The sequence below is a fragment of the Macaca fascicularis genome, chromosome 8, assembly GCF_037993035.2.
Source record: "Macaca fascicularis isolate 582-1 chromosome 8, T2T-MFA8v1.1".
NCBI lineage: Eukaryota > Metazoa > Chordata > Mammalia > Primates > Cercopithecidae > Macaca > Macaca fascicularis.
In genome coordinates, this window is record NC_088382.1 from 109780792 (window position 1) to 109804688 (window position 23897).

The following is a 23897-nucleotide window of genomic DNA, read 5'->3' on the forward strand; positions in this document are numbered from 1 at the left end:
CCGTGTTAGTCAGGCTGGTCTCGATTTCCTGACCTCGTGATCCGCCCGTCTCGGCCTTCCTAAGTGCTGGAATTACAGGCGTGAGCCACCGCGCCCGGCCAGTGGTTCACACTTGTAATCCTAGCACTTTGGGAGGCCAAGGCGGGAAGATCGCTTGAGCTCAGGAGTTCAAGACCAGTCTGGCCAACATGGTGAAACCCTGTCTATACTAAAAATACAGAAATTACCTGGGTGTGGTGGTACATGCCTGTAATTCCAGCTAATTGGGAGGCTGAGGCATGAAAATCGCTTGAACCCAGGAAGTGGAGGTTGCAGTGAGTCAAGATTGCACCACTGCACTCCAGCTTGGGTGACAAGTTGCCTCATCATACATAATACACACATGTCCTCACCCTTCCTTAGAATAAGTTCTGTGTAATAAGTTTAGGTGGAGTGGTTATTTGAACAAAGTGGACTGAAGAATGAGAAAGAACATTATTGAAACAGGGAAAACACTCCATGTAAAAGCCCTGGGGTGGAAAGTGAGCTTAATCTTGTTCCCACTTCAGAATGAGGCCCATGTGACTCCAACTTCATGACAGGAGGGATAATGGAAGGAGATGAAGTTCCAGAGATGGGCAGAGGCCAGCTCACTTAGGGTGTTGTGATGTGAAGCCATTGGGACAGTAAGCAGGAGGGTGACCTGGTCTGATGTGAAGAATCACCAGGCTGTTGTGTGAGAATAGACTATATAGGACAGGTGGCAACAAAGAAACAACAGACCATCTGTAATAGTTAAAAGTTAGTGATAATGGTGGTTGGGCCAGGGCTGTAGTTGTGGAGGTGGTGAGAAGTATCTGGCTGTGGGTTACATTTTGAGATTGAGCCAATGGGACTTACTGATGGATTGGTTAGTAATTAAGAGCTTAGTAAACAATATGGGCTTTGGTGTAAGGCTTTGGGTCCAAACACCCGCGCCACCCCTTGTTACTTGGCTAAGTGACCTTACCAGGCCTCGCCTTATCTCCTTGTTTCTTGGATGATACCTTCTTTTATCTCTATGAAGACTAAAGTGATCTTTTTTTAAAAATTTTAAAATTTATTTTATAGAGCAAGCCTCTCACTATATTGCACAGGCTGGTCTGAACTCCTGGGCTCAAGCAATCTGCCTGCCTTGGCCTCCCAAAGTGCTGGAATTACAGGCATAAGCCACCATGTCCTGCCAAGCATTAGAATTTTTGCCACTAACAGTGCTTGGTAGCAGACTGCAGATCTCTAATTTAAGTGCAAAAGGGAAAGAGAAATAAATTTACAGAACTGCCAGGCACTGTAAATGAACTTTGATCTTCATGATCTATTTTAACTATTTGAAATTATAAAACTGAAGTAAATTTCCTGACAAGTAACCTCTATTGTTTTACTCATCTGAGTTGTATTAGTATTTTGTCTTATTCACCTTTTCATCCCTGTGCTGAGTATGGTGCCTGACTCATAACCAGCACTCAGAAAATGTGGAATGCATGAAAAGGAAGAGGGAATCTTGTCTTTCATTTACTCTTTTGTTTAAAGAGGAAGAAGTAAGTAAATCTTGGTTGCAGTGCACTCTGAAATTTTAATTACATTTTTATAGTTAAATAGGAGTAATCAATTTACTTAGCAGGGAATATAGCAGTCCAGGATAACAGACCACTAACAGCATTTAAAAATATATTTTATTTATGGGCCAGGTGTGGTGGCTTACGCCTGTAATCCTAGCACTTTGGGAGGCCAAGGCTGGCAGATCACTTGAGGTCAGGAGTTCAAGACCAGCCTGGCCAACATGGTGAACTCCATCTCTACTAAAAATGCAAAAAAATTAGCCGGGCGTGGTGGCGGGCATCTGTAATCCTAGCTACTTGGGGGGCTGAGGCATGAGAATCGCTTGAACCCGGGAGGCAGAGGTTGCAGTGAGCCAAGATCACGACACTGCACTCCAGCCTGGGCAACAGAGCGAGACTCTGTCTCCAAAAAATTAAATACATGAATACAATAAAAAATTTTAAAAATTATTTATATATATAAATAAAATATTTATATATTTTATATATATTCATATATATATTGTAGAGGCAGGCTCTCACTGTGTTGCCCCGGCTGGTCTCGAACTCCTGGCCTCAAGCCATCCTCCTGCCTCGGCCTCCCAAAGTGCTAGGATTACAGGCCTGAGCCCTCTGGGCCCAGCCGATTCCAGCGTTTTAACTCTCTACAACAAATTGAAACTCAAACGAGAGTAAGGGGACATCTCACACCAAGTCTTATGCCCAAATGGCCCTCTGCCAGTGAAGGCGGGGAAGGTGAACATGGGGCCGGTGGGCAGATCTGCCGGACAGCAGGTCGGGGCGTGGCAGAGGCCTAGTCCCCGCCCCGGCCGTCAGCCTGTCGCCTTTGGCTCGGGCCGGGCGACCAGCCCCTCCCTTAGCACCTGTAGCGCAGCTAGAGTCGGTGCGGCGGCCGCGACCTCTCCGAGGCGGCGCGCTGAGAACCAGGTGAGTGCCTGTGTGTACCTGCCGGCCGGGAATAGAAGACCTGTCGCATCTCAGTCCTTACTTCCCGGAGCAGGGGTGAGAGGTCGAGGCGGGGAGGCGAAGGGGCGGTGGGCCGCGAGGGAAAGGGAGCCATGGGGTGGACGTCCTTCAGGGCCGGGGAACACACGGGGCTTTCCAGGCCGCGGGGGACGGTGGCGGGTGTCGGGGCGCGGTGGCAACGCTGGAGTTCCCGGGTCCACTATCGCAGTCAGCCCTGGTGACCCAAGCCAGGGACTGGGGAGCCAACTGAGACCGTTGCGGCTGGGCCGTGGGGCTCCCGGCTCCCGGCGGGTCCTGGCGCCGCTGTACATAGAAACCGTTGCCACGGCGGCAGGATGCCGTTTCTTTTCGGTCCCCGACTGCAGGGGGCGCTCGGCCCTGTGGATGCAGGAAAGAGGGTGCCTCGGTGGGAGAGACCCAGCTTTTCGCGTTAGCACGCCCCAGCAGTTTGAACTGGAGGTATTACTAAGCTGTAAATCCAGCTGGGACCGAAGGTTTTCCCAATCAGAGACAGACTTTGCAAACAGAGGTGGAAGAGTTCTAAAGTATTGTATAACTTGGTTTTTGGAACTTGAGATGGATATTCAGTAGTCTTGAGGTGTATCCTACAGAAAGAAAAGGAAAAAAAATGGTAATTTTCAAAAAGGATTCTCAGAGAGACTTGGTCCAAAGGTAGTGAATTCTCTCACTTAATTGTTCAGTTATAGATCCAACTCCTTGTTGTACTCTTTCTCCCCTTCTCACTACTGCACTTGATTAGTCTTTAAAAAAAAAATTCTCAGAAATGTTAAAACGGTGTTCAGAATGAAATTCATTTGATTAGGTAAGAGATGGCTCTATCATTTCATGTGTTTTTAATCACATTTTATTGAAATCATAAAATCTCAGGGGTTGCAAAATACCTTCAATTCAAGGTAATCTATTTTAATCCCATTAGATGCTTACATCTCTCCCACCATAGATCCCCCATTCTTTGGAAAAATCCTCCTAAGGCAACCCATTCTGTTCTGGGCAGCATTAATAATTTACAAGTTCTTCATCTTGCTTTCCTGTAACTTCTACCCTTAAGGTTATCCTTGTCATGGGAGCCATTCATCAATAGGCCCTGCAAGTATGAGGTGAAAGCCACATCTAATTTATCAGCTAGGTCTCATCCTGAAGCCTAAGAACTGTCGTCTATATCTTATACCTAAGTCAAAGCCGGCAGGAATTTGGAGAAGTGGACAGTGTCATCCTTTTCTGCAGAGGTCTGATATATAAACAGACTCCCAGAGGGTTGAAAGAAATATTTCTATGAATTAGACCCATTGCTACTTCTTGTTTTTAAAATTATTGCCCAAGTACAGTGGGTTTTTTTAAAACCTTTGACAGTGACCCACAATAAGAAATATAGTTTACTTGATAACCTCGTGCATTTATATAAACACATAATTTCCATTTATGTAGACATGAAGTAAAAGTTTTTATAAAGCAATATTTACTTTAATATTATATGTCAGGTAGTCCATTTTTTATTGTATTCCATCTCATTATAAAACAATGTTAATTGCAACTCACTAAATTTATTTATGGGTTGCTACCTGCCGTTTGAAAATCACTGGTACAGTGGTTAAGTATGTAGGCTCTGTAGTTAGCCTACTGAGACTCTTATCCTTAGTTCACTTGTCGACTTGCTCATTTATAAAATAGGAATAATTATTAATATCCTTTATGAGAGAGGTTTTGAAGATTAGGTGAGGTCATCTATGGCACATGGTAATTTAGCTCCATAAATGTTAACTGTTATTACTAACATCACTTAAAATAAAATCTACCCGATACAGTAATTGAGGGATTAAATGAAGTAATATATGTAAAGTACTGAGAATGGTGCCTAGCATACATTAATAACTATATATTTGTTGCTATTATTATTATCATTATCATTAGCAGCAGTATCTTTAAAGTAAACTTCTCTAAGGCCTCCTTATTCCCAATTCAATTAAATTTAGTGAATGTTTCTGAAGGGGTATAGGCACTACTTATTATGTTAGCCCTGGAGCTATGAGGATAAATAAAGTAAGCTCTTTCACAATCTAGAAGGGAAGGCAAATAAACATAATTCAAATATGTGCGCTGAGAGAGGTAAGTACAGAGCCCGGCACGGTGGCTCACGCCTGTGATCCCAGCACTTTGGGAGGCCAAGGCAGGCAGATTACTTGAGGTCAAGAGTTCAAGACCACCTATCTCTACTAAAAATACAAAAATTAGTTGGGCGTGGTGGCCCACACCTGTAATGCCAGCTACTCGAGAGGCTGAAGCAGGAGAATCGCTTGAACCCAGGAGGAGGAGGTGGCAGTAAGCCGGGATTGTGTCACTGCACTCCAGCCTGGGTGACAGAGCAAGACTCTATCTCAAAAAAAAAAAAAAAAAAGAGAGAGAGAGAGGTATGTACAGAGTGCCCTTAGTGCCCTTAGAACATAGTTCATTGTGTGGCGGGGAGAAGAAGGAGGCAGGGGGTGGGAAAAAGGATTGTGTTAAGGCAAGTTACAGAAAGGATGTTATTATTTATGTTTGTAGTGAATCACAAAGAATGGGATGTTAACAGACAGCTAAACTAACAGAAGGTCATTCAAAATTAACATTAAAAAAATCTTAAAAAGCAGTTTTGGCACCACAACCTCCTCTGTCATTGTATTCCAGCTTCGCTTAAGTAAAGATTAAGTGAGGTAATCCATGTATGGCCCATAGTAATTTAACTCCATAAATGTTAACTGTTGTTATCAGGGACAGAGAATTCAAAATTAGTAGACTTCCTCCATGGAAAAAACCCTCTACCTTCTTTTCCTACAGAAGTACCTAGAAGGGCTGGGTGTGATGGCTGACACCTGTAATCCCAGCACTTTGGGAGGCCAAGGCAGGAGGATCACTTGAGCCCAGGAGTGCGAGACCAGCCTGGGGAATATGGTGAAACCCCATCTCTACAAAAAAACTAAGAGAAATTAGCTGGGAGTGGTGGCACGTGCCTGTAGTCCCAGCTACTCAGGAGTCTGAGGTGGAAGGATCACCGAGTCCAGAAGGTCAGGCTGCAGTGGCCCACGATTGCACCACTGCATTTCAGCCTGGGTGACAGAGTGACACCATCTCAAAAACAAAAACAAACAAAACACTCCACCTCCTTTTATACAGAAGTACCTATGTGGCAGGCCAGGTCTCACTAACACAGGCCTCCATAACAACGGTTTCAGTACTGACTGAGGGGTTAAGTTAAATATTAGAAGCCAGTGCCCTTAGACAAAGGCTGGGATGTAACAAAAGCTCACCAAGAGTTTTGCCTAGGCCTTCCCTGGGCCTTAAAGCATGACAAAATAGCAAAGGAATTTTTAACAGGACCCATTTAGGATTAAACAAGTTTTATTGTGGGTCTGAAGAAACTCCCCAGACCTCCACAAATAAGTTTATGGGGGGTCTGAAGGAACTCCCCAAACCTCCGTAATTTAGCAGGAGACAAGATAAGGGTAATCGCCCCAGCACCTGGACCCATTTAAATTAAGTAAATTTACTGAGACCCCAGAGGAAGGTCTTCAGGACTCAGACCTTAGTTATACATTAAAAGAAGTTAATCACTTATGTCTTTAGATGAATGCACACTTACACATGGACATATAGCTTAGAAGGTATATAAGCTCTGGAAAACTTTGTAATTTTGAGTTGGTCTGGCGATAATTTCCAGGCCTTCTCCCTGTAACCAGTTGCAGAAATAAATACTCTCTTCCTCCTCAATTCATCTGCATCTCATTATTGGGCCACAAAAACTAGCAGGCCAACCTTCAGTTTGGTCCAGGAACACCTAGGTGGGACAGGTACAATGGCTCATGCTGGTAATGCCAGCACTTTGGGAGCCTGAAGCAGGAGGATTGCTTGAGGCCAGAAGTTAGAGACCAGCCTGGGCAACATAGGGAGACCCTGTCTCCACAAAAAAATTTAAAAACTTCAAAAAATACAAACAAGTACCTACATGGTTACTACTATCCAAATTGAGTATTATTTATACATTAGATTAATAACTTTTAAATATTGTATTTCAGCTATGACCACCAAAGATTATCCATCATTGTGGGGCTTTGGAACAACAAAAACATTTAAAATTCCCATTGAACATCTGGATTTCAAATACATTGAAAAATGTTCAGATGTTAAACATCTGGAAAAAATTCTTTGCGTGCTCAGGTAAGCATTTAAAATCATTTCATGTTTTAGTATGACCGTTTTAATTATCCTGTTGTTGCCTTCTAAAGGTAAAAGCTACGTTAGAAATTGTAGGGTCCAGCCCCACAGGGTCAGTGGGTTTTTCTCCCCGTGTGTGGAGACGAGAGATTGTAGAAATAAAGACACAAGACAAAGAGATAAAAGAAAAGGCAGCTGGGCCCGGGGGACCACTACCACCAAGACGCAGAGACCAGTAGTGGCCCCGAATGCCAGGCTGCACTGATATTTATTAGATACAAGACAAAGGGGCAGGGTAAGGAGTGTGAGCCATCTCCAATGATAGGTAAGGTCACGTGGGTCACATGTCCACTGGACAGGGGGCCCTTCCCTGCCTGGCAGCCGAGACAGAGAGAAAGGGAGGGGAGAGAGACACAGCTTACGTCTTTATTTCTGCTATCAGAGACTTTTAGTACTTTCACTAATTTGCTACTGCTATCTAAAAGGCAGAGCCAGGTGTACAGGACGGAACATGAAGGCGGACTAGGAGCGTGACCACTGAAGCACAGCATCACAGGGAGATGGTTAGGCCTCCGGGTAACTGATGTCAGGCCCTCCACAAGAGGTGCCCTCCACAAGAGGTGGAGGAGTAGAGTCTTCTCTATAAACTCCCCTGGGGAAAGGGAGACTCCCTTTCCCGGTCTGCTAAGTATCGGGTGTTCTTCCTTGACACTGACGCTACCGCTAAACCACAGTCCGCTTGGCAACAGGCATCTTCCCAGACGCTGGCATTACCGCTAGAGCAAGGAGCCCTCTGGCGGCCCTGCCAGGGCATAACAGAAGGCTCGCACTCTTGTCTTCTGGTCACTTCTCACTATGTCCCCTCAGCTCCAATCTCTGTATGGCCTGGTTTTTCCTAGGTTATGATTGTAAAATGAGGAGTATTATAATATTGGAATAAAGAGTAATTGCTACAAACTAATGATTAATGATATATATAATCATATCTATGATCTATATCTAGTATAACTATTTTTATTTTATATATTTTATTACACTGGAACAGCTCGTGCTGTTGGTCTCTTGCCTCAGCACCTGGGTGGCTTGCCGCCCACAAGAAATACTGAAGAAAATTCTCAAATATTGAGATTGTTGTTTTTGCCCATGCATGGTAGGTCCCAAAATAGTGGTTTTGATCCTATGGTTAGTTTGGAGAGTTTCACCTAGGTCTACTGCCAGCATGAGACTTAGGCTAATTAGTATCCAGGAGGGCATTTTTCTTGGCTTCTCTACATTTTCTAGGAGAAGGTAAAGTAGTTGTGAAAGCAGCCATTAGGGTGGGGTGTGATGGCTCATGCCTGCAACACTAGCATTTTGGGAGGCCGAAGCAGGTGGATCATTTGAGCTCAGGAGTTCAAGACCAGCCTGAGCAACAGGGTAAAATCCTGTCTCTACAAAAAGTACAAAAATTATCTCGACCTGTAATCCCAGCTACTCAGAAGGCTGAGGTGGGAGGATTGCTTTGGCCTTGGAGGCTATAGTGATCCCTGGTTGTGCCACTGCACTCCAGCCTGGGTGACAGTCTCAAAAAATTTAAAAAAAAAAAAAAAAAAAAAAAGCTATTAGGAGATAAGCTTATCTCACCAACCTAGGCTGGTGGCACTTTCCCACTTCATATCACCTGACAACAAAGGAGGGTGACCCACCACACGCTGATCACATGGAGGGTGGCGGGGAGGCCTGAAGGTAATACCAGAAGGCAGGGAATCAGGACCTTTTCAGGGTAGAGCCCCATCCTAGTGACTGTCCCACTGAATATACATCAAATGTGATTGTTAAAAATGCATATTTGAGGACCCTATTCCCAGCAATTCTGCTTCAAAAAATCTGGGGTAGGGCCAGGGAACATGTGATTTACCAGTGGAGCTGGCTGATTGATATGCAGGTGTTCAAGGAACCCACTTCAAGAACACTGTCCTGAGGAGTACCAACCTGTGACACCTCTTTTGGATTTCTTTTCTTTTATCCTTCCTTCCTTCCTTCCTTCCTTCCTTCCTTCCTTCCTTCCTTCCTTCCTTCCTTCCTTCCTTCCTTCCTTCCTCCCTCTCTCTTTCTCTCTCTCTCTCTTTCTTTCTTTCTTTCTTCTTTTTTTTTTTTTGTGTGTGTTTTTTTTTAAGACTGGATCTCACTATGTTGTCGAGGCTGATGTCAAACTCCTGGACTTGAGCAATCCTCCTGCTTTGGCCTCCCAAAGTGCCGGGGCCTCTTTGGATCTCTTAAGCTATTTTCATTTAGAGACCAGAGTTCTATTGCAGAAGACACTTGTGGAGCATGAGCTACTTTCCAGGAATCTAGAATTCCTTTTGCTCTGTGGTGGTTCTTTATTTCCTCTATCCCTATTCCTTATCGCTGGGTTCTTTCCTTTTTCTCTTTCATCACCTTTAGCTTCCTGTCTTCCCTGTTGGTCCCCAGCCAGACGCTGATGGAAAGTGAAAAATCAGTAATATCAATTGTTTTCCCTTTTTTAGCAGAATATTATCATGTATACTTGGTCAAGGATGGATAAATAAAAATGAAAAGTTTATTGGATGAAACAGTTGGAAAGCTACAGTTATAATAATGTTGGTTCCAAGAAATTCTATGAATAGCCTAATTCAGTGATAATATATTGAACTTGGAATTGTTTTTTAAAATTTAATTTGGAAATGAAATTTTTTTTTTTTTTTTTTTTTTTTGAGACGGAGTCTCGCTCTGTCGCCCAGGCTGGAGTGCAGTGGCCCGATCTCGGTTCACTGCAAGCTCTGCCTCCCGGGTTCCAGCCATTCTCCCGGCTCAGCCTCCCGAGTAGCTGGGACTACAGGTGCCCACAACCTCGCCCGGCTAATTTTTTGTATTTTTAGTAGAGACGGGGTTTCACCGTGGTCTCGATCTCCTGACCTTGTGATCCGCCCGCCTCGGCCTCCCAAAGTGGGAAATGAAATTTTATATTTTTCTAGAAATGTAAGAATGAACAGACCTACAAAAGAATGGGAAAAGACTGATTTTCCTTAAAATAAAAGGAACAGATGTCTCCATTTAACTCTCTAAGGAAAGAATTCTGTTCCTTGAGTGGTTGAATTTCAGGGTGTTTTGTTTAAGCTGTTTATCTGCCATTTTCTTCCTACCTCTTTGAAAAAAAAAAATTTAACTATGAACAGAAAATCTTTGTTGAAAAGGAAGTCCAAATTATCTTTCTGCCAGTCTCTAATACTGACTTTATGAGTTTAATATCATGTACAAAATGAACATATGAACATACATATGTTGAAGAGAAAATATTCCATTTTTGCTAAAGTTTTGTTTCTTTGGTTGATATTAAACTGAAATTTATATGATACATGAGATTTGAAACTTAAAAAAAAGTAAATGGGCTGGGCGCGGTGGCTCAAGCCTGTAATCCCAGCACTTTGGGAGGCCGAGACGGGCGGATCACGAGGTCAGGAGTTCGAGACCATCCTGGCTAACACGGTGAAACCCCGTCTCTACTAAAAAATACAAAAAACTAGCCAGGCGAGGTGGCGGGCGCCTGTAGTCCCGGCTACTCGGGAGGCTGAGGCAGGAGAATGGCGTAAAAACCCGGGAGGCAGAGCTTGCAGTGAGCTGAGATCCGGCCACTGCACTCCAGCCTGGGTGACACAGCGAGACTCCGTCTCAAAAAAAAAAAAAAAAAAAAGTAAATGACAATTTTTTTTTTTTTTTGGGACAGAGTCTCTCCCTGTCACCCAGACTGGAGTACAGTGGCGTGATCTTGGCTCACTGCAACCTCTGCCTTCTGGGTCAAGCGATTCTCCTGCCTCAGCCTCCCACGTAGCTAGGATTACAGGCGCTCGCTGCCTTGCCTGGCTAATTTTTGTACTTTTAGTAGAGAGTCCGTTTCGCCATGTTGGCCAGGCTGTTCTCGAACTCCTGACCTCGAGTGATCCGCCTGCCTCGGCCTCCCAAAGTGCTGGGAATACAGGCCTGAGCTACAGCGCCCAGCCTGATAAAAATTTAATATAGTTAACTATTCATTGATATGTTTATTGACTTCATCATAAGCTATATATTTAATTAAAAATCAAACTATGAGTCTGCAAACCAGATGCTATCAAACAAATTGCCATCCATGATCCATAATTCTTTTTATATTTTTAACTCAGACAAATATGTAAGATTCAGTAAATTTTAATGTTTCAAATGTTTTCCAAAAAATTATCAGAAATGCCCAGTTATAAAATAGTTGGATAATCCATTTATCCCAAATGAACTACCTGTTTGTGTGTGAGGTAGCAATGTTCTGTGACACTATTACGCTTAATTCATATGCATTCCCTCTTCACATGAAGAGTACAGACAACAAAAAGGGACAGATGAGTCTTATTATTCATTGACTCTTGGTGTTTTCATCGTGCGTTAAATGCCTGATTTCAATTTTACGGCAACAAAAAATACCAATATTTATTCTGAAAGGTAATTGTATGTTCCAAGCAGGCAATATTAACAACTTCCATCACGACTCTAGGAATAATTCGCAGTTCTGAACCATGTTTTAGAAAAACATTTCCAGCAGTCTGTACGGGATATATTAATATTCCATCATTGATAATAATTGCACTTCTTGGAGCAGGAACTTGAAATTCTGAAATTCTTCTGTTGCAAACTATAAGACTGCTGTGAAAGGTGTACTTTCAGGAACAGAGTACTTTTTATGCCAGCCGCAGGTCAGACCTCAGAGTGATCTTAAAGGAACCCATTCACGTGGTGGTGCCGGGATGAACCCAGAACCCACGCCAACTCCGCGGAGCAGCCCCACTGCCTCCACGGTGCTGGGGACCACCCCGCCCCAGTCACCCTTATCCAGTTTTTAAAGTGTATGATGAAAATTGGTTCCTTTGGAGTTCCTTTTTTTTCTTCATTGTATCGTTCCGTAGATTAATGGGTAAAAATTGAGACTGTGCGGGTTGAGGAAAGAGACTGGGAAGCAGCCCTTGAGATCTCCACAGAACGTTAGGGCTCCATGGAACCCAGCCTGCAAACCACTGGTCTAGATGATCCTAAATAAGGTGCTAACTCTAAAACTTATTTATTTCTTTTTAAGGTCTGGCGAGGAAGGATATTATCCTGAACTTACAGAATTTTGTGAAAAGCACCTTGAAGCCTTGGCCCCTGAAAGTAGAGCTTTGAGGAAAGATAAACCAGCAGCAACAGCAGCCAGTTTTACAGCTGAAGAATGGGAAAAAATTGATGATGATATAAAGGTATAGAGTAATACCAATTTTCCACAGATATTGTTGAGACATTGTATATGTGTTTACTTATCTGAAATCCTAGGCTTCTTGTTTGTCCGTAAAGGGCTTCTAGTGTCAATTAGGCAGGATTGGTCGCTTTTTACACCCAGGGGAACATTGCAAATTTGTGTGTGTGTGCACGTCCATACATGTGTGCATTTAAATTAGCTGAATAATATTCCATCCTATTAAAAAACCTATAATTTAATCATCTTCAATAAATAGTGCTGAATAAACATGTTTATTTGTAATTTTTTTTTTTTTTTTTGAGATGGAGTCTCGCTTTGTTGCCTAGGCTGGAGTGCAGTGGTGTGACCTCGGCTCACTGCAACCTCTGCCTCCCAGGTTCAAATGATTCTCCTGCCTCAGCCTCCCCAGTAGCTGGGGTTACAGGCACATGCCACCATGCCTGGCTAATTTTTGTATTTTTAGTAGAGATGGGGTTTCACCATGTTGGCCAGGCTTCTCGAACTCCTGATCTCAGGTGATCCGCCCACCTCGGCCTCCCAAAGTGCTGGGATTACAGGCATGAGCCACCATGCCTGGCCTATTTTTTGCACCTCCCTGATTATTTCCTCAGGATAAATTATTAGAATTCAAATTGCTTAGTCAGGTGTGGTTGCTCACACCACCTGTAATCCCAGTACTTTGGGCGGCTGAGTCAGAAGGATCACTTCATGCCAGGAGACCAGCCTGGGCAACATAGTCAGAGCTGTCTCTACAAAAATACAAAACTTAGCTGGACATGGTGACATGTGCCTGTAGTCCCAGCCATTCAGGAGGCTGAGACAGGAGGATCGCTTTATCCTGAGAGATTGAGGCTGCCGTGAGCTGTGATGGTGTCATTGCACTCTGGCCTGGGTGACAGAGTGAGACCCTGTCTAACAACGAAAAGCAAGAGAGAGAGAAAAAATTTAAATTGTTTGATCAAAGGGTTTGAATGTTTTTAAGGCTTTTCAAACGTATGTTCTCAGAAAAGTTGTACCTTCATACATCAACCCCAACAGTGTATAAGAATGCCCAAGCCAGGTGCAGTGGTGTGTGCCTATAGTCCCAGTTACTCAGGGAGGATTGCTTGAACCCAAGAGTTTGGGGCCAGCCTAGACAATACAGAGAGACCTGGTTTCTTTATTTAAAAAAAAAAAAATGCCCATTTTTAGGTACTCTTTATTGGATACTGTAATCATTTTTAGTCAATTAAATAGTTGAAAAAATGGTAGTACCATAGTCCCTTCTTATCTTTGGGGCATACTTTCCAAGACCCCCAGTAGATGCCTAAAACTGCAGATAGTACTGAAGCCTAAATATACCATGTTTTTTCCTCTATATGCATGTCTATGATAAAATTTAACTTATAAATTAGGCACAGTAAAAGATGAACAATAACTAAAAAAACAGAACAATTATAACAACATACTGTTGTAAGAGTTATGTGTATATGAGCTCTCTTTCTCTCAAAATATCTTACTGTATTGTACTCACCTATTTTTGGACTGCAGTTGACTGTGGGTAACTGAAACCACAGAAGGCAAAATTACAGATAAGGGGAGGACTATTGTAGTATATTTTTTGATTACTAGTAAAGTTGAGTTATCTTTCATGGATCTGTCACTTAAATTTCTTAAATATTTACAGATTTCTTTTAATCAGCTTTATTGAGGTAAAATTTATATTCCATAAAAATTACCACCTTTATAGTGTACATTTCACTGAGTTTTGACAAATGTATATGATACCGAACATTTCCATCACCACTAAAACTTTTCTCTTGCCCATTTGTGGTCAGTGCAGACCCCACTGCCTGGGCTTTGGCAACCACTGAACTGTCAGCATAGTTTTGCCTTTTCTAGACTTGTGTATAAATGTAATCATACAGTATGTTGTCGTTCCTGTGTGTCTTCTTTCACTTACATAATGCTTCTGAGATTCATCTATGTGGTTGCTTGTGTCTATAGTTCATTCCTCTGAGTTGCTGAGTAGTATTGAATTGTATGAATATCCTACAGTTTGTTTACCCACTTACCTTTGATAAGACCCCCAGTGGATGCCTAAAACCTAGATAATACTGAGCCCTAAATATACTATGTTTCAACTGCCAAAATGTTTTCCAAAGTGGCTGTACCATTGTGCAATCCTGACAGCAATATATAAAATTTCCACCTGCTTTATATCCTGGTCAGCACATAGTATTGTCAGTTTTGTTAGTTTTAGCCACTCTACCAGGTATCTCATTGTGGTTTTAATTTGCGTATCTCTAATGACTAATGACATTGAGTGTCTTTTCATGTAACTTCTATTGTGAAGTGTCTTTACATCCTTTGCCCATTAAAAAACAAAATTGCATTGTGTTCTTATTGAGTTATGAAGTACTTGTTCTTTATCAGATACATTGCTCTGTTGCCCAGGCTGGAGTGCAGTGATACCATCATGACTCACTGCAGCCTTGATCTCCCAGACTCAAGCAATTCTCCCACTTCTGCCTACAGAGTAGCTAGGACCACAGGTGTGCACCACCATGCTTGGCTTTTTTTTTTTAATTGTTTGTAGAGACAGGGCTTCACTATGTTGTCCAGGCTGGTCTTGAATACCTGGGCTGCTTTGGCCCCTCAAAGTGCTGGGATTACTGGCATGAGCCACCATGCCCAGCCATCTTTTCTTTTATTTATTTATTTATTTTGAGACAGAGTTTTGCTCTTGTTGCCCAGGCTGGAGTGCAATGGCACAATCTCAGATCATCGCAACCTCTGCCTCCCAGGTTCAAGCAATTCTCCTGCCTCAGCTTCCTGAGTAGCTGGAATTACAGGCATGAGCCACCACGCCCAGCTAATTTTGTATTTTTAGTAGAGATGGGGTTTTTCCATGTTGGTCAGACTGGTCTCAAACTCCCAACCTCAGGTGATCTGCCCGTCTTGGCCTCCCAAAGTGCTGGGATTACAGGTGTGAGCCGCCACATCCAGCCTCTTTTCATTTTTTTTTAACAGTATCTTTGGAAGAGTACAAGTTTTAACTTTTGATGAAATCTTTTCTTTATTGTTTGGGCTTTTGTGTTTTATCTAAGAAATCTTTGTTTAATCCAGGACCTCTAATTTTTCTCCTAGAAAGTTTATAGTTTTAATTCTTATATCTAGGTCTATAATCAGTTTTAATTTTCGTATTGGTGTTTGAACAAAAAGTATTCAAGCACCGTTTAATAAAATATTGTCTTTAAATTTCTTGGTACCATTGTCAAAACTCAGTTGACCAAAGCTGGGTGTGGTGGTGCATGCCTGTAGTCCCAGTTTCTGTGGAGGCTGAGACAAGGAGATCACTTGAGCCCAGGAGTTTTAGGCTATGGTGCACTATTACCAAGCCTGTGAATAGCTGTTTAACTCTAGGCTGGACAACACAGCAAGACCTCATCTCTAAAAAATCTTTTTAAAAAAAATCAACTGGGTTGAGCACAGTGGCTCACGCCTGTAATCCAGCACTTTGGGAGGCTGAGGTGGGTGGATCACCTGAGGTCAGGAGTTCAAGACCAGCCTGGCCAACGTGGCAAAACCCCATCTCTACTAAATACCAAAAATTAGCTGAGCATGGTGGCATGTGCCTGTAGTCCCAGCTACTCAGGAGGCTGAGGCACAAGAATTGCTTGAACCCAGGAGGCAGAGGTTGCAGTGAGCTGAGATGGTGCCACTGAACTCCAGTCTAGATGACAGAGCAAGACTGTCTCAAAAAAAAAATAATCAATTGATCTTATGTGCACGTCTATTTCTGACTCCCTCAATTCTGTTTCATTATTTTAATTTTTATATTTATTTATTTATTTTATACTCCTTGATAAGCAAGGCTACCCCATAGGCAGTCTGTCCACAGTAGCATGTTTCATTATATTAAATGTCCATCTTTATTACCTTCTTGTCTTGATTGCAATAGTTTTACAGTAACTCTTGAAATTTTACTGTAATAAAAGGCTGAAAAAAAAAGAGGCTGGAGTTAGTGCAAGTCTTCCACCTTTGTTCTTTTTAAAAGTTGTTTTGGCTATTTTAGGTCTTTTGCTTATTATAAAATAACTTGCTTGTGTTTGAATTGGGATTGTGTTGAATTTATGGATCAATTTTGGAAGAACTGACATCTTAATACTGAGATTTCGGATCCATGAACATTGTATATTTCTCCATTCATTTAAGTCTTCAATTTTTTTTTTTTACAGCAATGTCTTATAGTTTTCAGTATATAGTTCTTGCATAGTTTTGCTAAACTTATTCCTAAGCATTACATGTAGCTCATGCTATTATAAATGTTAATATTTTTGTAATTTCAATGTTTTGCTCATCCTGTCACCTCAGTTATGAAAGTTTGTTTTTTTCATTATAGTGAAATACATATTACATGAAATGTATTATCTTTACCAGTTTTAAGTGTACAGTTCAGTAGTGTGAAGCATGTTCACATGGTTGTGCAACCACTCTTCAGAACTTTTTCATCCTGCAAAACAAACGCTATACTCATTAAACAACTCCCCATTTTCCCCACTCCCCTATCCTCTAGCAACCACCATTCTATTGCTGTTCCTGTAAGTTTGACTACTCCAGATACCTAATTTTAATTTCAATTTTTAATTGTACAAGTTTATATTTATCTAATTGCTTTTTCATATTGACTTCATATCCTGCAATTTTGTTAAATTCATGGATTAGTTCTAGGAATGTTTTTGTAGATTCATTGGATTTTCTACCTGCAGGGTCATGCCATCTGTGAAAAATGAGAGATTTGCTTCTTTTCCAGTCTGCCATTTATTTATTTATTTTTTTAACTTGCCTTATCGAACTGGCTAGAACCTCCAGTTTAGTAGAAGCGGTAAGAGCAGATATCCTTGCCTATTTCCCAGTCTTACAGGGAAATCATTTTGACTTGCACTATGAAATATAATGTGAGCTTTAAATTTTGTGTAGATGCCCTTTATCAAGTTGAAGTTTTCTTCTGTTCCTTGTTTGATGAGAATTTTTATCATGAATGGGTTTTAAATTTTGTGAAATGCTTTTTCTGCATTTATTGAGATGAACAGATGATTTTCTTTGTAGTCTGTTAATAAGGTAAATTATGTAGATTGTTTTCAAATATTATACCAACCTTACATTCCAGGATAAACTCTACTTGGTCATGATATATCTTTTACAAATATATTCCTGGATTTGATTTGCTAAAATTCTGTGAAGGGTTTTTGTGTCTATGATCATGAGAGATATTGGTCAATAGTTTTATTTTCCTGTAATGCCATTGCCTGGTTTTGGTAGCAGGGTAATGCTGGCCTCATAGAAGGAGTTGAGAAGTATTGTCTCCTCTTCTGTTTTCTAAAAAAGTTGGTATGTAATTGGTATTATTTCTTTCTTAAATTTTTTCAATTCACTGTTGACACTGTATAGGCCTGGGGTTTTCTTTGTAGGAAAGATTTTAACTGTGAATTCAATTTTTCAAATAGATACAAGGCTGTTCAGGTTATCTTTAGAGCTCTCTTGCTGTACAGCTTCCTCCTCTCTGATATTTTTCCCCCTGAAACCTCATAGTCTTGGTCTTCCTAACGTCCAAACTTTGTCTGCTGAATTCAGCAAGACCACAGGGTTCTGTTTGGGTACTTTAACTGTGCTGCAGCCTGGAAACTGCAGACAGTGAGTTGGAGCAAATGTAGGGCTTACCTCATTTGTTCCACTTTCTTTCAATAATCACTGTCCTGTGCCTCCCTGGTTCAGGTGATTCTCCTACCTCAGCCTCCCGAGTAGTTGGGATTACAGGCACATGCCACCGCGCCCAGCTAATTTTTGCATTTTTTCTATTAATGTATTTCTCATTGTTTTGTAAGAGTTCTGTACTGTATATTGTAAATTTTCCTCTAGCTTGTTGTTTACCTTTTAAATGTTGTGTGTGGTGTTTTTTATTTTTTAAAAATTTTATGCTATCCTCTTAATTTTATTCTTTAAGATCTTTTCATCAGCTTTTATAGTTAGGAAGGTTTTCTCTCCACCAGATACATATTTACTTATATTTTCTCAGAGTTTCTTCAGTTTCATTTTGCTTAAGAAATTATTTTTTGGCTGGGCATGAGTGGCTCATGCCTGTAATCCCAGCAGTTTGGGAGGCCGAGGAGGGCAGATCACCTAAGGTCAGGAGTTCGAGACCACCCTGGCCAACATGGTGAAACCCTGTCTCTACTAAAAATACAATCAGCCAGGTGTGGTGGTGCATGCCTGTAATCCCAGCTACTCAGGAGGCTGAGGCATGAGAATCAGTTGAACCCAGGAGGTGGAGGTTGTAGTGAGCAAAGATGGCACCATTGTATTCCAGCCTGGGAGTCAGAGCTAGACTCTGCCTAAAATAAAGAAAGAAAAAAAAAAAAAAATATATATATATATATATGTGTGTGTGTGTGTGTGTATATATGTGTGTGTGTATGTGTATATATATGTGTGTGTGTGCATATATATATAAAATATATGTATCTCACAGATTCTGGAGAACCAGTTTTTTTGTTTACTTTATTTTATTTATATTTTTCTGGGGTTAAAAACAATTTTAAAACATCTAAAAACAATGTTGAGGTATATGCATTCTGTAACTTATAATGCTGCTTTTTAAACTTTCAGCCTTCTCATTTTATTGGCTTGAGCTCAAAAATATGGTAATTAATCTACCAGTCAAAAATAGCACTATAGCACTTTATGTCCAGACTTTTTGGCCTTGTTTTCAGGATTTAGACAGCTTGATTTCAGTTGAAGAGCCTATGTTTTTCCCCGTTGTGTGTCTTTGCTCTTCTTGACCACTTTTTTTTTTTTTTTTTTGGAGATGGGGTCTTGCTCTGTCACCCAGGCTGGAGTGCAGTGGCACAATAATAGCTCGCTGCAGCCTTGAACTCTTGGGCTCAAGTGATCCTCCTTATTCTCCCAAGTAGCTGGGATTATAGGCATTTACCACCACACTCAGCTAATTTTTTTTGTAGAGACATGGGTCTTGCTATGTTGCCCAGGCTGGTCTAGAACTCCTGTTGGTCACTTCGCAAGTTAGTCTCCTTTTCACTTGCCTTTCTTTCATACTTTGTCACTTGTCCCCTTTTCTCCATTCTTTCTTGCTCCCTTCCTCCTCTATAAATCTTCCTCTTATCTTTTACCACTCTAACCTTATTGCTTTTCTTTTTCTTCTCATATTTCTCCTCTTTGCCCTTTTTCACCCTCCCTGCCTTCTATATACAGATAGGACAGATAATATAGTTTTTTGTTGTTGTTGTTTTTTTTTTTTTTTTTTTTTTTGCTGTATCCCAGTGCTTTTAAGAGTGTCTAGCAAATATTAGAACTCTCAATACATCTTTTCTGAATAATAAGTAATACTATTTCACGGATAATAAATATCTTACTCAATTTTTTTTTCTGGCACCTGTGACAATTTAATAAACATTAAGAACCTACTATATGTCAGACACTGAATCACAAAGATGAAATTAAGACATAGGCCCTGCCCTCAAGGAATTTACAGTGTAAGAAGAGAGACTAACAATAGATGATTTTTAAATATTTATGCTAATGTATTATGGAGGAGAAGCACTTTTAGCCCAACTAGGAAGTTCTGGGAAATCTTGCTGAAAAGAATGATGAATAAGGTCTTGCAAGATAAATAAAAGTAGGAAGGGCAACAACAATGTATATATACTTAACAAGACTGAACTGTAGACTTAAAAACTGTTAAGATGGCCAATTTTATTATGTTATGCATATTTACAACAATTTAAAATAAAAGGTACGAAGTATGTTCCAGATAGTGAGGATGGCAAGATCACATTGTCTAAAAAATTGACTCATAGGAAACTATGATAAATATAGTTGACTCTTGAACAACACAAGGAGTTAGGGGCACTGGCTCCCTTTACAATCAAAAATCTACTTACAACTTTTGACTCCCCCAGAACTTAACTACTGATAGTCTTTTGTTGACTGAAAGCCTTACCAATAACATAAACAGTTGATTAACATATATTTTGTATGTTATATAGATTATATACTGTATTCTTACAATAAAGTAAGCTAGAGAAAAGAAAATATTATTAGGAAAATCCTGAGGAAGAGAAGATACATTTTCTACGCATTAAGTGGAAGTGGATCATCATAAAGGTCTTCATCCCCATCATCATCAAATTAAGTAGGTTGAGGAGGAGGAGGCACAGGAGGGGTTGGTTTTGCTGTCTCAAGGGTAGCAGAGATGGAAGAGGTGGAGGAGATGAAAGGAGAGGCAGGAGAGGCATGAGAGGTGTACTTGGTGTAACTTTATAGAAATCAATCATAATTTCTGTCTTTTGCTTTTTCATTTCTCTAAAAATGTTACGATATGGTACCAATCCTTCTTCTACCGTTTGCTTTAGTTTTAGTCCCCATATCACAGAGGATAGATGTTGTAAAAGAAGTCAAAAACAGTCTTGAGTAATCAGAGCCCTTCTGCCAGATTGTCTTATGTTAGTTTATTTTCTGGCATTGCTTCTTCTGTGTCTTCTCATTGTCTGGCACTGGTTCAGAAGCACTTACCTTCATGAAGTCATCTTCTGTTAATTACTGTGGTGTGGCGTTAGCACTTGAATTTCTCCAACATTCATATCTTGAGACACTTCACCCTCAACTTTTTTTTGGCATATTCATAATCTCTTTTATGATTTCCTTGATTTGCTCTATTGTAAATCCTATGAAATCCTGGACAATATCTGGACAGTTTTTTTCTAGCATGGATTTATTATTTCATGGCTTTTTTTTTTTTTTTCTTAGAGATGGGATCTTGCCATGTTGCCAGGGCTGGAATGCAATGGCTATTCACAGGCAGGGTCATAGCACACAGTACAGCCTACAACTCTTGGGCTCAAGTGATCCTCCTGCCTCAGCCTCCAGAGTAACTGGGGCTACAGGTGCATGTGCCACCACTCCTGGCTTAATGGCTTTTTCTATAATAATGATGGCATTTTCAATGGTGTAACCCTTCTAGACGTTCATGATGTTCTATCAGGGTTCTCTTCGGTAGTATTGACAGTCCTTTCCATAGAGTAGGGCATGCAGTGAAGTTCTTTTTTTTTTTTTTTTTTTTGAGACGGAGTCTTGCTCTGTCACCCAGCCTGGAGTGCAGTGGCTCACTGCAAGCTCCGCCACCTGGGTTCACCCCATTCTTCTGCCTCAGCCTCCCGAGTAGCTGGGACTATAAGTGCCCGCCACCACGCCCGGCTAATTTTTTTTTTGTATTTTTAGTAGGGATGGGGTTTCACCATGTTAGCCAGGATGGTCTCAATTTCCTGACCTCGTGATCCACCCGCCTTGGCTTCCCAAAGTGTTGGGATTACAGGCGTGAGCCACCGCGCCCGGCTGGCATGCAGTAAAGTTCTTAAAGATCTTTGTGACCCCCTGATCTAGAGGTTGAATTAGAGATGTTGTTTTGGGGTAAGTAGACCACTTTACCCCTTTGGTCTTGAACTCATGGGGTTCTGGGTGGTCTGGGACATTGTCCAACATCAAAAGACAGTCCCTTAGTGGCAAGGTACATCCTGACTTCAGGAACAAAGCATTGATGGAACCAATACAGAAAAAGGGTTCTTGAATAGGCCTTCTTGCTGTACAGTCAAAAGACTGGCAGCTGATATCTATCTTTTCTCCTCAAGGCTTGAGGGTTAGCAGCTTTACAGATAAAGTCAGTCCTGATCATAAACCCAACTGCGTTTGCACAAAATAGTTGAGTTTCCCTTTCCCTTCCTGCCTTAAATCCTGGTGCTTGCTTCTGTTCCTTACTAATAAATATCCTTTGTGGCACTTTTTTTTCCCTAGAATACAGCACTTTTGTCTGCATTAAAAACCTGCTCAGACAGATATTCTTTCTCTTTAGTGATTTTCTCAATGGCACCTGGAAACTTGTCTGCTGCTTTTTGGTTGGGAGAAGCTGCTTCTCCTGTTCTCTTGACATTTTAAAAGCCAAACCTTTTTCTAAAATTCAAACCATCCTTTGCTGGCATTCAATTCTTCAGCTTTATAGGTTCATCATCTTCTTTTGCTTTAAGTTGTCATATAGTGACTTTACTTTTTCTGGAATCATATTAGAATCTATAGGAATGTCTTTCTTTTTCTCTCTTTTTTTTTTTTTGAGACTGAGTCTTGCTCTGTCTCCCAGGCTGGGGTGCAGTGGTGCCATCTCGGCTCACTGCAACCTCCGCCTCCTGGGTTCAAGCAATTCTTCTGCCTCAGACTCCCCAGTAGCTAGGATTACAGGCGCCCGCCACCACGCCTGGCTAATTTTGTGTTTTTAGTAGAGACGTTGGCCAGGCTGGTCTGGAACTCCTGACATCAAGTGATCTGCCCGCTTCGGCCTTCCAAAGTGCTGGCATTACAGGAGTGAGCCACCACGCCCAGCCAGGAATGTCTTCTTTACATCAATCTTGCACCCACATGAAGGCTGCATTTTCAATACAAGATAAAAAGGCATTTCACAAGAAGTGCAAAGTCTTTGCACCTGATGGTGTATCCGCAGTGATGCAATGATGGCCTTACAAATTTCCCTCTCCTCTCCTCTCCTCTTCTCCCTCTTCCTTTCCCCCTCCCCCTCCCCCTCTCTCTTCCTCTCTCCCTTTCCCTCCCCCTTTCCTCTCCCTCTCCTCTCCCTCTTTTTTCTTTTCTTTCTTTTTTTTTTCAGTGGTCCTTATTCTGGATTCATTTATCTTGAAATGGTGGACAACTGCAACTGTAGCTCATGCCAGATCTTAATCTCTGGCACATATCAAGCAATTCAACTTTTTCTTTTGTAATATCATGTGTTTTCTCTGTTTCTTGGGAGCACTTCCAGCATCACTAGTGATACTTCGTATGGGTCCCATGGTGTTATTTAAGGTTTACAGTGTTGCACTAGACATCATAAAAATATGTGAGAACTGTGAGAGATCACTTTTTATGACAAGATGCAGTTTACTAGAGACAAACTGCTTCTGCAGAGATGACTAGTGTCACAAGGCATTTTAAGCAGATACTTGTAACTTAGAGCTTACAACAACAGCAACAGGAGGTGGCTGTGAAATTATTATGTATTGTAGTGTGTAATACAGTCAGTTTTATGCAGTTATGATTTAATATTGCATCCTTATGTCTTTTTTTTTACATTTCTCTTTACTGTGAATGGTGCTATTTATGGTCTGTAAGTGTTTGTGTGGGTAAGTTTTGATAAATTTTAACTTTTTATAACTTATGTATACTTTATTGTAGTAAATGATAAACTAGGCTAGTATCTACATATATTTTATGCATTCATGAAATACCTAACTTAGCTTAATTTTTTGATATTTCTAATTCATCTGTGAGTTTTTTCAAACTGTCACAAATCTCCAAATATTTTTCCAATATTTTTACTGAAAAAAATCCACATATAAGTAGACCCATGCAGTTCAAACTTGCATTGTTCAAGGGTCAGCTATAGTTCTTTCTTATGCTTGGTTATAATTATTTCAAACTATGTATTTACCTTTTTCTCTATTCTCAGAGTTGGGTATCGGAAATTAAAAAAGAAGAAGATAAAATGCACTTTCATGAAACCGAGACATTTCCAGCAATGAAAGATAATTTGCCTCCAGTTCGTGGTTCAAACAGCTGTCTTCATGTTGGCAAGGTAGGCCTTTTTGATATCTTTGTGGGTGGTAGTGGGAGAGGATTGTTGCTGTTTATTAAGGGGCAATCTCAGTTGAATCGGAGCAGCCTATGTGTGATGTCCTCTAGGAGAGTTGGGGAGTTTGTTCAGCTGGCTGGGAACTATCACCTTCTTCACTAGGCTGTATCTCATTACTTGGAGATCAAAATGAAACAGTTTTTTCCTTTGAAGTCTTGCATCTTGGGCT

General features: G+C 41.1%; 1 protein-coding gene across 6 annotated transcripts in view; it reads left to right on the forward strand.

Annotated features, from left to right (window-relative positions):
- The first annotated feature begins 2430 nt into the window (after positions 1 to 2430).
- The window catches only part of SPAG1 (sperm associated antigen 1), a 78283-nt gene continuing 56816 nt past the window's right edge, over positions 2431 to 23897 (forward strand). For all 6 annotated transcript variants that reach the window (XR_012416562.1, XM_045398559.3, XM_073999218.1 and 3 more), the window contains exons 1-4: positions 2431 to 2504; positions 6611 to 6752; positions 11845 to 12004; positions 23546 to 23671. Coding sequence is in view for 5 of the 6 variants with exons in the window: in XM_045398559.3 (XP_045254494.2) it covers positions 6613 to 6752; positions 11845 to 12004; positions 23546 to 23671 (426 nt within the window). In the remaining variant the exon portion in view is untranslated. The remainder of the gene's footprint in view (positions 2505 to 6610; positions 6753 to 11844; positions 12005 to 23545; positions 23672 to 23897) is intronic.